Below are 16,240 nucleotides of genomic sequence, written 5' to 3'. Positions count from 1 at the left end.
CTTTCCACTTTGTATTTAACCCTGTCTTCTACGCTTCTATGCAATTATTTTATATATTCCTATCTATCTGTCACTTCTGGTTTAATATCTGAAAGCCCTTAGCAACAAATACTACTTCTGTGTTTTACATTTGGAAAATGACAGTGTATTTATCCTGAACAAATATAATTTCTTCCTGTACTTTACATACACGTTCCATAGGGACTTCAGTACTACGTCCAGTCGTATTGTTGCGATCAAGGGATTTCTGAAGTCCACAAACATGTTTCCAGTTATTTTTATGTGCCATATTAAGGCCTTCCCCCCTAAGTGTTCGGTTTCATTCATTCTAAATATATTTTGGACCACATTTTATTTAAGCCTTTGTATATGTATATTTATTGAAAGTTCTATGGTACTGTTTGGCTTTTGTGATGATATGTTATTTCCTTTGAATTTTCATTGTTTACTTCATGACCAGTTTTCTTTTCAATAATAAGAAGCTATAATGAAAACAATTTCTCTATGATGCTTAAGTCTAAGACACTCTGCACTATTTTGAATAAGGCTTCTTTGCTCTTGGTTCTAATGTTAATGATCCAATATCGTATCGCCTCTTGATGAATTAGGTGGAAATGAGCGCCATTACTCTCCATTATTTTTCCTGAACTCGTCTTGTTTCCAACACCAAAGGACTAATAATAAGGTCACTGAGAAAGAAATAGATCCTGAGCATCCTTCTGATGATTGTTTCGAACCCGTAGCTCCAGAATTCCAAGGAAAAGAAGCCATCAGGTAATCACACTTATACCAATGTATGGGTGCAAGGTAAACTTGAACAAAATATTGAAGAAGAAATTTGTCTTTGTGAATGTCACTTTGAATTCTTGCACATGACCACCAACGGCTCTTGATTGCTCCTTGAAAGGAAAATTCTCTTTGCTTCGTTCCATATAATGTTGCCACATCACCCGCCATCTTGTCTCCCTCCTTATTTCTAACTTTTGTCTCATGCCTCTCTTTCATGCTTCTTACTCTTTTCTTTCTCCAAATTCCTTCCTCTATAGTTTGTCTGGCTTATGTGATATAATGGAAGAAGTAAGAAACTTGGACTCAAAAACTTTTAGACTTCAATACCACAATTCCCTCTCATCTGATGTGTAATCTGAGAAAAAAAAAATGTGTAAGTTTCTCTGGATCTCCCACCCTGTAATGAACAAGAGTAATATTTACTTTGTAAGATTGTTTGAAATTCATATAAGGAGTTCTGAAAATATCTCTGCCATCAGATCCTACCTCAAGCGATTCTAATTCAGGGAGTATGGGCTTATGCCCAAGAATCTGCAGATTTTAAGAAGCCCTATAGGTTTTTCTAATGTGCCCTAAAATTGAAGAACCAGAGGGTTCTAAATATAAACCACTTATTTAGCCGATATTCACATAGTGCCTACTAGGAACCAGACACGTACTTAATACTCAACCAAAGCTTGTAAGGTGGGCACTTCTATTTGGCCCATTTTATAAATGAGAAAGGTGAGGTTCTGAAAGGTGAAGTCTCTTGTCCAATGTCATGCATTCATAAATGGGGAGCCAGGATGGGAATCCAGAGTCTGTCTCTTCTCTTAGCGTCTGGCTACTGTAGAGATGTCAGGAGATGAAGGAAGAGGAATAAAGTGGCACTATAGCTAGGAAGTGATCTATTTCTGCCTAAGACAAAGAGCATAAGGCGAACTTACATACCTCAACTTCATCCTTCTAATTCAGACCCTATTTTCTGTTAAGCTTCCTGAGGGGCCACAGCCCCTACCGACCTCAGCTCTATGAAAACATCTATCTGAAAGAGAAAGGCCAAGTGAGGAATAATCCCCCAAAACTCAATGTCCTCAGTTCCTCTTCACTGGTTGAGAACACAAAAAATAAAACTCTATTACTGTTCAAATTATAATAACTTTCAGATGTAATCTTCCAAAAAAGTCTTGAGGTTAGTTATGTAGATCAAAAGATGTTTGTTTTTCTACTTCTGCAAAATAGAGAAGAGTAAAATGTCCTCACCCACCATCTTTGTTCCCCTTACCTCCCAAACCTGACCCATCTATGCAGTGTTAACTCTGGAGGTCCCTGTCTCTTGGTCTGGATTCTTTACTAAAGTGGAGGAAGGAGCCACTAACAAATCAGGAAAGAAAAGTCATCTGATCCAAGACCTATAAAGCGTTTGACTCCATTGCAGGCCAACTCACCCCAGATCCACACCAAAGTAGCAAACCAGGCTTAGGTGCCCAACCTTGTAGCTCTTCAGTGACAAGGTTCTGTACATTTCAGTCACCAGTGAAGCAGGTTCTGGGGCTTCAAGACGGCCTAAGACAGTTTCTTAGGGAAACCCTTGCCTTCCCCACCACTAGACAAGTGTCAACACTATCACAATCAATCCCAATATGTTGTATGAATCTAGAAGGTACTACTGTAATGATTCCCTTTTTCCCAGGTGGTCTCCCCTTTATATGCCAATGGACACTTCCTCTTTCCCTAGCAGCCTGTAAGCTACACATATTTGAAAGTATAGAGGAATTCATGCAGAGCTCTAACCAGAATCAAGATCATGGCTATGTAAAAATATCTATATTTTATTCAAAACTGGCTCCCTCTCACCCATTACTGCCTCCTCCCAATTTTTCCTTCTCTGGGATCACTTGTATGCACAACTGTCCATTCCTGTAACATTAGCCCATTCATACAACATTCCCAGAGCGTAGACAGGATGTCTGCCCCAAATGGCTATCTTCATCTCTGAAATCCAAAAGCAACTGGCTACTCCTAAAGGGAAGTTTCTTTAGTAAAATAAAACATTAAGGGGCACCTGGGTGGCTCAGTTGGTTGAGCATCTGACTCATGATTTTGGTTCAGGTCATGATCCCAGAGTTGTGGAATCAAGCCCCATGCAGAGACTGCTTAAGATTCTCTCTCTCCCTTCGCCCCTCTCCCCTGCTCATGGATGATCTCTCTCTCTCTCTCTCTCTCTCTGTCTCTCTCTCTCAAAAAAAAAAAAAAAAAACCCCCCACACACATTAAAACCCCACTTCAATGGGTGTCCCACTGTGGTCCGATTCAGCACCATTTTAAGCCTTTCTCTTTTATATTTCCTGACTCTTTGGTGTAACCCCACCCACTGCCAGTGTCCTGGTTGAATAATTGTCCTTACTTTAATTTTGATCCATGCTCAGAAAAGCGGTTGACCAAATTATTTCCCTTTGAATTAAAGATGCCACCGTACATGATCTTATGTAGTCATGACATCTCTAACTTGTCGGAGCCTGGTTCCTGCCTCTTCCTGCATTAGTTCCCTTTGGGATTCTAATGTTCATTCAAGTTTGGTCATTACCCATTTAGAGGGGTGTGTGTGTGTGTGTGTGATATTCGAATGAAACCTTTAGATGTGGTAGCCTAATGCTGGGAGGAAAGGATAGGGTTAGCATTAGGTTGGTGTAAAAACCATGAGAATCAATGAGATCACCCATCAAGAGAGTCAAGAATGGGAAGACCATCATGTACCTGGAGAACACTGTGGAACACCAAGATAATGTGTCTGGCAAAAGAAGAGGACCTTACAAGGAAACCGAGATGAAACATTTAGGAAAATAGGAAGAAAGCCAGTAAATCCAATGTTACCTTGAACGTAGACACTTTCAACCAGCACACCGACACCAATAGCGACCCATAATCCAATAAGTAAGGAAAGAGAAGTCTTTGTTGCATTTAATAATTAGGGGCCACTAATGATTTCAGTATGAGGAAGTTCACTAGAATAGTGGGTTCAGAGTGATCGAGGAGGAAGTGAGAAAATGGACATGGAAAGAATTTGCTCCTATTTTAAAAAAAATTTTAAAACATTTTTTCATGTTTATTTTTAGGGGGGGGGGGGCGGGTCCAGAGAGAGAGAGGGAAACAACAGAATCCACAGCAGGCTCCAGGCTCTGAGCGGTCAGCACAGAGCCCACTGCGGGGCTCGAAGGGGCTCAAACTCATGAACCAGGAGATCATGACCTGAGCCGAAGTCAGGCACTTAACCAACTGAGCCACCCAGGTGCCCGGAAAATATTGTTTTTAATAAGACGAGGAGAGGAGCGCCTGGGTGGCTCAGTCGGTTAAGCGTCCGACTTCGGCTCAGGTCACAATCTCACAGTTCGTGGGTTCGAGCCCCATGTCAGGCTCTGTGCTGACAGCTCAGAGCCTGGAGCCTGCTTCTGATTCTGTGTTTCCCTTCTCTGTTCCCCCCTGCTCGCTCTCTGTCTCTCTTTCTCAAAAATAAATAAAGATTTAAAAAAAATTTTTTTTTTAAAGAGGAGAGAAATCTGTATCCAAAGCAGAGTACAGGCCAAAAAGAAGCTATCAGAGAGGAAACTATAGAAAATGCAGGTGACAGAGGGTCTGATTAATGAACAAGGTTGAAAGGGGTGGGAGGGGATGGGAGGGCATGGGAGAGGGTGAGAGGGGAGAGTTAAAGAGTGCAGATTAACGAGCTAATTGTGTACAGAGTAGAAAACATCCAAAGACAGAAGGTGAGAACCATTCTAAAGTGTTCTGCTTCTCTAAGCAAAACATTAATAATTTAACTGTAACTTTCTAAAGCGACTTTTATTTTCTCTCTTGGGGAAAATGCTTACTCAAAAGCAAGTCTCTGTCTTTCTGAGCAGACTGGTTATAGCATCCCTTATTTCACATAAGGGGGTTGGTGTATCTGTCACCGTGACTGGGGTTGTTCCTGACCTCTGCTACTTCCGCTTCTGCGTTGGCTGAGTAAACACCACTTCTGTCATTGCAGAATCAAAAACGTCAAAAAAGAATATACAGGAAAGTCTGGAAAAACAGAAGCACTGAAAGGTAAAGAGAAACGTTTCATTGTTTCATTGACTTCTTTATTGCAAAAAATGGGGAGAATTCCACGTGAAAAATTAGCGCATGCACACGAGCAAAACAGAAAAAGAAAACAATACAAACAAGCTAACTCCCACCATTTGGAGATTAACTGTGATTGAGAACTGGCTATAAAATCCTTCTAGGTGTTTCATGGATTCAATAATTTACAGGAATAGGGTCATGCAATGAAAGGTATGATTTCATTTTGTTTTTAAAGACAGCTTGCTAAAAACAATATTGTATTTTATTTGCACTGTGAGGAAAGACCATCTAGACTTAAAATTGATATATATTTTTTTATACTAGCCAGGGAATTTATATAGTTTCTAAGTACTGGTGAGATTAACTAAAACAAGGTGAGTACAAACTGGGGATTGCTGGAGGGGAGGTGGGCAGGGGGATGAGTTAAACGCGTGATGGCCATTAAGGAGGGCACTTTTGGGGAGGAACAATGGGTGTCATATGTAAGCGATGAATCACTGGGATCTACTCCTGAAAGCAAGACTACACTTTATGTTAATTAACTTGAGTTTAAATAAATAAATAAATAATTAATTAACTTGAGTTTAAATAAATAAATAAATAAATAAATATTAAAAATAAATACAACAAGGTGAGTAACCCCATTGACCATGAATGAAATTTCACAAGTGACCATCTCCACGGCAAACACAGAAGTTTGAATGAACCAATGTATCTGATACTAAATTCCGACAAATAGTTTTCTGTAACAAATACTTAAGTAAGATCCAAGTCAGTGGCCTCATTTTATAGAGGACAGCCTGTGTTTATTAGTAATGATTTTTAGGAAGAATGTGACTGATGTTTACAAGAGATGGGAAACCTGAGAAGTTACAAAAAGAAGAGCCAGAGACCTTCCCTAAGGTTCATGGTTCTCTGTCCAGTGCTTTAGTATTGAGTTTACTTTTTAGTCCATAGTGTGCCTTAACTCAGTCTCACTTATCCCTCTGAGGTCATTTCTCACTTTGAGAATTTTCTGTACCCGTGTCAGCAAATTTGTTCTCCACCCCATCGCCTACCCCCAGGTTTTTCCCATCCAAAACCATCTCGATCTGTGGTTTCTTAATTGAATTTTCGCCAAGGATACATTGAAGTCTTTTTTAAATTTGTCATTTCAGTTTTCCAGCGTGCATTATGAACCACTTTTGTACTCGTCAATAACCATGAACGACTTTTTACAACACCTTCAAAAAAAATTACAAAATTAGAAGTGATGAAAATCACTGCGTAGAGACACTATATGAAATCAACAGTTCCAGGGGCTCTTGGGGAAGTGATGGGGAGTTGCACGCTCTCGACCTTCTCCCCTCGCAGTTACTTCCTGTAGCAACTTTGGAACACCTTTGGGAACACGCTTTGAAGTCCTTACCTGCAGCCCCGCTGTCAGTGGCTAAATGGGATTCCCATGTGTGGACACCTCAATTGACTGACGCTAGTGAATGAAATTTGGCTTGTTTCCAATTTTGTCCTTATCATAAAAAAAAAAAACAAACAAAACACTAGGGGGTGACTGAGTGGCTCAGCAGGGGCTCAGGTCCTGATCTCAGTTGCATGAGCCTCACGAGTCTCACATTGAACTCTATGCTGTCAGCGCAGAGTGGCTTTGGATCCTCTGTCTCCCTTTCTCTTTGCCCCTGCCCCACTCGCTTTCTCTTTCTCTGTCTCAAAAACAAATAAATTAACATTAAAAAAACCCCACCATAATGAGCCTTCTTATTTAATCATTGTGAATATAATTGTGGATACAAATTTCTAAAAGCAGATAACTCAAAGGGACTATATTTTTAAGATTTTTATGCATATTTCAAATAATTTCCCTCCAAGGTTATAAAAATGTATACACTTGTGGGAAGAAGCAATAATTAAAAGCAACAGCAGTAATAATAGGAACACTTAAAGTTTATTGACTTCCATGGAAACAATGATAAGTGAGTTACACTGACTTTTTCACTGAATCCTGTCAGATAAATAGTATCTCTCGCATTTTGCAGATGAGGAACTGAGGCTTGTATTTCTTTTTTTCCAGTTAATATGGGTCAGTTCCAGGACAGAGATCATCAGTTTTCTCTTACTTTTGAAAACGTCATTTTTTCCATTTAAAAACAGTAAATGTAAAACTTGTTAATGTGCTTGTTTAGTTCTCCCAATATTATTTATTAATTAATTCATCTTTTTGATGAATTTAAAAGCCTGTTTCATTAATCTTTATTTTTTCTGTTTACTTTGGTCCATCTTAGGCTTCTTTTACATTCCATAGTCAGTGTGTCCTAAAGCAGTAACATATTATTTTAATTATTTATCCCACTGGTGTTACTATATTACTAACATATTACTTTAATTATTATAGTTCTCCAATACTAACATATTATTTTAATCATCAATAATTTTAATATCATGTGGCCAAGACTAATTTCTTACCATTCTTTCATTTTTCTTAATTATGGAGCTTATTTTTCCAATGATTTTTAGAATCTTTGAAGCGAATTATAAGTGAGTGTTTTAATGGATTGGATTACAGTAGGAAGAATTTTCCCTTTACGTGTCATTATTATTCCTAGTACATTTAATGGTTGAGTAAAGTGAACCTCATAGTGTTTAGTTCATCCAAGGTCATCCAGATAGAAAATGAATGAACTGGAATTCATCCCAGTTGTTAATTAATTTCAATAATGTCTGAAAGTAGGTCACAAATTTAACTGAAGGAACCTGATCTTTTAGACTTAATGTATTACAAAATTCTTAAGAATTTCATCCAACGACTTTCCAAAACAGAATGTAGTTTTCACTTGGTGGTAGAGAAAACAAACAAAAAATAATAATGGAAAGGATTCTTAGGTGAATGACTTTCTTCTACTGACCTGTAAGTGCAAAAGGTTTGTAATAAAAGAATAGAAAATTTATAACAGGGGAAAATATAATTTTTGGTTGATATATTTTAAAAGGTAATTAATGTCATGAGAAATGTTTATCATTTAATAAAGATTAAATAAAAAGATTAAATAAAAAGAATACAGAATATGATCAAAATCTGTATATATATTTACATGTTCACATATGCACATGCATATACAATGGAAGTAATTGTGTTCCAATGTTAATATTTGAAATTGTAATTAATTTGGTCTTCTTTGGTGGTTGTATGTATTTCCAAATACTGTACAGGAAGCATGTTATTTTAGCAGCCAGGAGAATATTGGATAAACTATTGAAAGACTTGAGAATATCCAACTAAAATTAATTTTTTGTTCTATGTTTAGAACCAAGCCCTTTCTAACGCCCTCTTATTTATAATGTTAATATTCTATTCTAAAAACAGACTTACTCCTTGACATATATGAAGGGCAAATCACAGCAATTCTGGGTCATAATGGAGCTGGCAAATCTTCATTACTAAACATCCTTAATGGATCGTCTGTTCCAACAGAAGGTGAGCAAAAAGAAATTTCTCAAAGGCAAGATGTGCAGTGATAGAATGAGGTCATATGTTGCCTTTCTTATTTTAAGGTTAAATCTGACTGTGTAAGAGCAAATAATGTTTGTTTATCTAACATTGCTTGCCAGACTCCATGATTTTGAATATATCTCATGTTTCCCAGGTTTTCATGAAAAGCATTATCCTTATTCCATTGCTATGTGATATTCCAGGGAAAATATAGACCACCCTGAACATATATTTATGTTAAGGTTAATCCAGAGTTGTTGATAACTTACAAAGTCATTATTTTAGATATTTGTGGACATAATGCCAATGTTTTCCTGTAGAAGATCTTAAGCATTAATAAACACTCTCTCTTCCCAATGTTAAATTATTTTTAACTTCTGTGTTTAGGATCAGTTACCATCTATAATAGAAATCCCTCTGAGACACAAGACTTGGAGGAAATCAGAAAGATGACTGGCGTGTGTCCTCAATTCAATGTTCAATTTGACATACTCACGGTGAAGGAAAACCTCAGGCTGTTTGCTAAAATAAAAGGGATTCGGCCACAGGACGTAGAACGAGAGGTAAAGGAGCATGCCTTGGATTAACGGGGTAAATAAATTTGCCAAGCTAAATCGTGACCACAGAATTCCCCTCAGGGATTTACTTACCCTGTCAGGAACAAAATTTAGGCAAAGAAGTCCTAGTAAAAAATACAGATGTACTGCTGTCGTGGACGGTTAAAATCGTATAGTCTGCATCATCTTGGATTTTAAGTGTTGTGTGTTTTCTTGCGTAGGTACAAAGGATTTTATTAGAATTGGACATACAAAACATTCAGGACAACCTCGCTGAACATTTAAGCGAAGGACAGAAAAGAAAGCTGACCTTTGGGATTGCCATTTTAGGAGATCCTCAAGTAAGTGTGGCGATGCGTGCCGTGGAATGTGGACTGAATATTAGTAAAAAGTCAGGGTCTCCTTTGACCCCTAAAAGTAGCAGAGGTGTCATTGTAATGTGTCAAGAGAGACTCTGCTGGTAAACTACGATTGCAAGCATTCTGGAACATAAACGCTGGGTAGTTATTATTATTTGCTGTTTACTGTTCTCCATGCTACCATGTGGAAATAGTTACCGCGGGAGAGAGAGATTTTATACGTTGTCATCCTCTGTAGATTTTGCTCTTAGATGAGCCAACTGCTGGGTTGGATCCCTTTTCAAGGCATCGAATGTGGAGCTTCCTCAAGGAGCACAAAGCAGGCCGTGTGATCCTCTTGAGTACCAATCTCATGGATGAGGCTGACATCCTGGCTGGTAATTGTTGGTGTTATCTCAGTATTACGATAAAGAATTGGGGAAATGTGTATCTCTAGGGCAAGCGTTGTGCTCCCGTGACCTCGGCGAACCTTCCATGTCATGGCCATCTGGGGAGTCTAATACCCTATAGAACTCCACACCGACTGGATTGTGACCGCTCATGAAAAAAACCGTGATTGTTTTAGCTTTCAATGAGTCCAAACGTTGAAATCAATATACGTGGGGTTGAAACATATCCACTTATTGTTTGGCCTCCAGAATAGAAAATGGGCCAATGTAATTTCTGGGAATTGTTTTTTCAAGAATTATTGGAGGGCACAGACATAGACTAGAATTCAGAATCTCATTTTAAATGCATCAATTTTAATGGGTATTTCAAATTTTTAAAGGCGTATTCAATATATTCATTTCCTGTGGAACACTTTTCCTTTGGAAATCTGAGCTTTGGTTCCTCGCCTGTATTTTCTAGTGAGGGAAGAAATGACTCCCAACATCCTTTCTTTCTTGCTTCTTTTTTATCAGATAGAAAAGTGATCATGTCCAATGGGAGACTGAAGTGTGCAGGATCTTCTGTCTTTTTGAAGAGAAAATGGGGTCTTGGATATCACTTAAGGTAAAGACTTTGGGGTAGATTGGATGTACGCATATCTATGTTTTCAATGCTGGTATATCAAAAAGGCAGACCATTATGAGGGCCAACTGTCCTTGTGCTCCGTATTTGCCAAACTAGTGACTAGTGCTCCCCAAATGCTTTTCTTGTCTCCTTGTATCTCCAGTAATGCTAATAATATGCAAAATTGCAAGATTAGAAGCCCAGGCTGACAGCTCCCAGGAGGGCTGGGCCACTTTCCAGGTACCTGCTCTGTGCATCCTAAAGGCATCCTCAGCCTCTGTCTTCTTCCCACCCTCCACTTCCCCCCAGCTGATTCATACAATCCTGGAACATATTTTCATTCTTTCATTGGGCACAAAATGAAATAGTTTCAGAAGCTAGTATCAAACGTGGGAATAAATCTGGTGGCAGAGAGGAAGAGTACCGTGTCTAACCAGAAAGTGTGTCTAGGTAAAAAGAATTAAAAAAAAAAAAAACAAAAAAAAACCCCAAACCTAAAAACCTTATGCCCAAACAAAACACACACATAGGCCAAACCTCTCTGTTAGTCACTAATTCCCAATACCTGCACAGTCTGGTGTAGTAATTATTTTCCCTAAGCAATTCCTTCTGCCTAATGTTCTCACCTGTCTCTGCTTATCTTCCTACTGGAAGTATAGTTTCAATTACAGCATGTATTTGTTTGTCTATCTGTAGTTGTTCTGAATTTTTACGCCTTCTCTGTATAGGTCATAAGACTTGTCAAACTGATGGTATTGTTGTTATTATTACTTTTGTTGTGGTTATTATTATTTTACTCATTTCGTTTGTCCCCTAAAGCCAAGTAAAGCAGTACTCAAAGGCTAGGTATTCAATAAAAGCTCTTCTTTTGTGACAGCAATAGAGAAAACACAAATCAATGATCTTTTCTTTTAAATATTAGTTTGTACAGAAATGAAATATGTGATCCAGAAAAAATAACATCCTTCATTAATCATTACATCCCTGATGCTAAATTAAAAACAGAAAACAAAGAAAAGCTTGTGTATACCTTGCCTGTGGAAAGGACAAATAAATTTCCAGGTAACTTTAGTACGATTATAGTGGAATGAAATTTGGGAACAAGTCTTTACCCCATTCTTACAGTTTTCATTATTTAAGTGGATTTGGATTTGGTTTCTCTGAAAAGCAGAACTCGAGATGAAGACTTTAGTGCAATATGCTTGGTAATTGATGTCTAGAAACACCAGCAGGAAATGGGACGTGAGAGAGGGAATGGAAGGAAGCTAGGGAAGTTTGCATTATTGAGTAGGTGTTTGCAATAAGAATGTGAGATATAATATCACTGGCATAAATAAATGAATCGACGAGCAAGGGGCTCGGAGTTATGTCACCAGAGGGGTGACAAAGCTGGGGTGTTTATTCACCGCTCCCTATCCTTCATCAGTGAAGGGTTGCTTCCAGGAGCATTACGTTTCTAACCCATATGGCTTGTGCTCAACATGAACTGAACATACTTCAGAGCCCAGAAAAAAATGCCATCAGACAGGTGTTAATAAGGAGATTTACTGCATCGAAGTGAGTACAGAAGAGATAGGGGTGGGGCATCGGGGTGTCTGCTATAGATTCCCTTTTGTATTTTAATTTAATTGTGCATAGATTTACTTTGCAGGAAGAAAAAAACCCTGTAGTTTATTTGTTCCACAAAAGTGTTCCCCCTGGGTTCTGTGTGTTGGGTAGCAGTCCCAACCTAGGATTTGTCCCATAAGTAATTCTAATAATCGCTAACTCTTTCTGCAATGTTTACGGCGGGTCAGGCACTATTCTACTAGTTTTGGACATATCAACTGTTGAGTTCTCACAACTATTCTATGAGGTGGGTGCTAGAGTTTTCCCTGTCTTAACAATGAGGAGATATATCTCAGTCTTTTTTTTATTTAAGCAGCTTCCCTTTTGTTTAAACATTTAGCTTATTAAAGGTTTAACTCTCTGCGGGGCTGATTTAAACAGACTCATTTGGGTGACTGGATCTTATTAAGCAAATACTCAGGAATTCAGATTTAGTCTCACCCCCCAGATAAGGCAGCTCTCTGTGTCCTTGTAGGAGCTGGAAGATGGTGTTCTCACGTCCCCAGACTGTACTATGTTATTCTGTTCTGGGACTAACGTCCAGTGAGATACAACTAACCTACCTTCTGTTTTGGTTGGGGAAGGAGAAGAGTGAGTTATGTGCTGACGCCACCATGAGAACACGTCACACCAGAGTCCCCGGCCTCTGCAAGTCCAATGGCTCACTTATTTCCTGTACAAAATAGGGAAGAGATAAATAATATATATTTATTGGGAACTACTAAAGAAAAGACACTTCTCGAGGCACTAGTGATGCAGAATTAAATAAGACATAGGAGTCCCTGCCCTCACAGAGCCTACATTCCATTGGATGGGGAGAAGTGGACACACACAATAAGCCAAGCTATGTTACAATTTTATAATACAATAAGAAACAAGGCCATATGGGTCACAAAGATGACGAATGTCAGTCTGGGGTTTATATAGTGTCAGAAGTCCCAAAGAAGAAAATGATCAAGAGCATTCCAAGCAGAGGAGGGAAAGAGATGTTGGAGTGCAGTGAGTGCAAGAGGACACTGGCAACTGGGGATGGGTAGGGTTGTAGGGGTAAATAGAGGCTCGCTCATATAGAGCTTTAGAGGTTGTCATGTGGTGTTTGAATTTTATTTTAAATGCACTGAAAAACCACTGGAGGTCATTAAATGGGGGATTGATGTGATGTGGCTTATATTTTCATTCTCGGGCTATACGAGAGCACTCTGGACATAGAGGAAGAAGAGTAGACACTGGGAGACCAGCCATGTGACGGGTGAAAGATGATGATCATTGGGCTACCATGGTGCTGGTTGAAAGATGGATAAAAGTCAGTGGATTTGAAACACACATATGTTTTAAGTTTATTTACTTATTTATTTTGAGAGAGAGAGAGACAGCATGAGCAGGACAGGGCCAGAGAGAGAGGGAGAGAGAGGATCCCAAACAGGCTTTGCACTATCAACGCTTGAACTTAGGAAGTGTGAGGCCATGACCTGAGCCAAGGCCAAGAGTCAGGCACCCCTGAAACATATTTTGAGATAAAGTCAAAGAATGTTGGCCAGTCTGTGGAGCATGAGGAAAAGTGAAAAATCCAACGGGACTTCTAGAATTTTGGTTTGAATCACCAGGTGGAAGGTGGTGTCATTTATTGTAAAATGAGGAGAGAGACAGTTGGATAGGATGAGAAGGAGGAATTGATGTTCTGTTGTAGCAAGTTTGCTTTGAGATGCTTTTAGACTTCAAAGGGGAGAGGTCAAGTGACTATACATTTGATTATAGGATATTGGACATCAGAAAACACTCAAAGTAAGAATTGAACTTGGGAATCATTAGCATACAGATGGATTTAATGCAAAGGGATTGGATTTGAGTGTATGGAAAGAGAAGGTGACCTCGGACTGAGCCCTCAGGACAAAGTAGAGGAAGAGTCAGAGAATGGTGGAAATCAAGAGCCCCCCCCCCCCATGAACTTGAAGGAAAAACAAAAGAATATGTACATTTTTACTAACTCAAAGGAAACAATGTTTGTAGAAAGAGGAAGTAGTCAACAGCTGTGAATGTCACTGAGCTGGACCAAGACAGAGACAGAGAAAGAGATGGAGCAGGGAGAGTTAAAAGAATTTTTTAACAAAGCTTTTGTCCATTGACTTTAAAACGTGGAATCACTGATGGCCTTGGAAAGAACAGCTTCTGTGGAGGGATAGGGGTAGCATTTGGATTTGAGGAGTTCAGTTCAATAGGATGTGACAAACTGAAGGTGGTAGAGTAGACAAATCTTTGAGCCATGGGTACACATGTGTGGTGGGGGTGGGGGAGTGGGAAGAAGATTAGGTTTTTGTTGTTGTTGTTACTTGTCTTTATTTACTGGATGGCTTTACAGCATTTTGCTTGCTGTTTGAGATGGCCCAGTAGATGTAGGAGAAATTGATGATACAGGCCAGAGAAGGGGAGACGATTGCTTTAGGAAGTCTTCAAGATGCCCGAATGGGATGGAACTGGGAACACAAGTCAAAGAGGTAGCCTTGGTGGGAACAGCTATGCGTCTTCCACCCATACAGAATGAAGACCCAGAATATGGGTAGAAATACACATTGATTTGTGGTGTAGAGGGGAGAAGATAATGTTCTTTCTGATTGCTCGTATTTCTTCAAAGAAGTATTCTGGAATTCATGAGCTGAGAATAGAAGGTAGAGTACAGATGGTTTGAGGATAGAGGGGAAAGTTCTGACATACTCATTTCAGAGAAGAACATTCTAATAAAATGTTGCTTTTGCTTACTGTGATAATCCAAAGACATATATTTTCTGAACAACATTCTGGATCATCTCCTAAATAAGCATTAGTTTACTGGGTTTTGTTATCAATGTGGTATTTAAAATGTATCTATTCCCATCTGTTGCCTTAGACCTTTTCAGTGATCTTGATAAGTGTTCTGACCAGGGTGTGATGAGTTATGACGTTTCCACATCAACTCTGAGTGACGTCTTCATGAAACTGGAAGGAAAATCAACTATCGAACAAGGTAGATTCGTTGTATAAATAACAGAAACTCAGTTTCCAAATAATCATGTATTCATTTAGTATTTGATAATGTCTTATGCATGATTTACACTAAAGAATGTGAATAATTCCACATTTGACTCTGCTGTTTGGGAAAGGCTGTCATTATTTTCTAACATCATTACTGGGACTGAACACAGATCCCTTCTTGGAATATACCAAATTTCCCTTTGCGGACAACTTCCTTCCCGTGTCAGCAGTTTTCCCCCATCCCCCAGACGCTCGCTGCTTCTTGGATATGTTGAGGATGTGAAAGTGTCTTGACCAAGGTCATGAAGTCTGAGCAGATGTCTCCCCAAAATTGTTCTTAGCTTGTCCGTGTACAGAATTCCACCAAGGTCTTAATGGGGAAAAAGCTAGGATCATCTCCCATGTATTTTGATGGGTGATAATAATAAAAGCAGTCATTTATGGAGATGCTATGCCAGAAAATCGGATCAATGTGTGGATATAGTGCATTAGCTTTCTACAATAGCCTTTCCCAAAAAAAATGTGATTGGCATCATTTTACATAGGAGAAAACTACACCTAAGAGCACTTGAGTGATTGGTCCCAAATGATGATACTTCTTGGCCAACATGTAGGCATCAATGATTGGTTATTTCTATGGAGAATATTTCTTGAGATCCCTCAGAATATTGTTACATATGGAACCTTCTATGCCTTATCAAAGGCTTGGCATAATGAGGTCACCCTTTACCGAATGCTTTTTGGGTATGAATTTAGTTATATTTTATCACTCAGTTCATTGAATGTGGATGTCATAAATATAATTCGTTTCTTATATTGTTTCCTTTGTAACTATCATAAAACAATTTTTGATGTTACTAAAAAGAGAAAACTGTGATGCCCAAGGATGGCATTAATAATGTGTTGTGTGTGTGTGTGCGTGTGTGTAGATTTTGAACAAGCAGAGGTGATAAGAGACACAGAAAGCCTACATGACATAGACCCAGCTTGGTCTTCCTTCCCTGAAACGCAGAACAATATGAGCGAGTTGGGCCTCTGGAAAATGCAGATTTGCGCAATAGCACGGCTCCGTTTCTTGAAGTTAAAACATGGAAAGAAAGAGCTTTTGACCTTGTGAGTATCAGAGTACCACAGTTTTGTTAGTGAGCTTCAAGAGAGGGTTGAGTCAGAAGAGAATTTAAAACTAGAACATGGTACCCAACATTCCTGCCAGAAAATGGATAAATACAACATTTCATTTTACTGACAGCAGTAGAAAGGCCTGCATGGCAGCACTTGATTGGCCTTATACATAGGTCTGTTTAATTTTTATGGTTTGACAGCCTGGTGTTTATACAGCAACACCTTTTTGTACTGTGTGGCAT

General features: G+C 38.9%; 1 protein-coding gene across 4 annotated transcripts in view; it reads left to right on the top strand.

Moving 5' to 3' along the window:
- Positions 1-16,240, top strand: part of ABCA6 (ATP binding cassette subfamily A member 6) — a 60,880-nt gene that overhangs the window by 17,715 nt on the left and 26,925 nt on the right. For all 4 annotated transcript variants that reach the window (XM_060645572.3, XM_060645573.3, XM_060645574.3 and 1 more), the window contains exons 10-19: positions 609-774; positions 4,796-4,854; positions 8,228-8,338; positions 8,741-8,916; positions 9,132-9,251; positions 9,508-9,646; positions 10,172-10,262; positions 11,185-11,324; positions 14,752-14,868; positions 15,806-15,989. In XM_060645572.3, coding sequence (XP_060501555.2) covers positions 609-774; positions 4,796-4,854; positions 8,228-8,338; positions 8,741-8,916; positions 9,132-9,251; positions 9,508-9,646; positions 10,172-10,262; positions 11,185-11,324; positions 14,752-14,868; positions 15,806-15,989 — 1,303 coding nt within the window. The remainder of the gene's footprint in view (positions 1-608; positions 775-4,795; positions 4,855-8,227; positions 8,339-8,740; positions 8,917-9,131; positions 9,252-9,507; positions 9,647-10,171; positions 10,263-11,184; positions 11,325-14,751; positions 14,869-15,805; positions 15,990-16,240) is intronic.

This window comes from Panthera onca, chromosome E1 (assembly GCF_046562875.1).
Source record: "Panthera onca isolate mPanOnc1 chromosome E1, mPanOnc1 haplotype 2, whole genome shotgun sequence".
Taxonomy (NCBI): Eukaryota; Metazoa; Chordata; class Mammalia; order Carnivora; family Felidae; genus Panthera; species Panthera onca.
The sequence above is the reverse complement of the archived record's forward strand: the minus strand, read 5'-3'. Positions and strand labels throughout refer to the sequence as shown.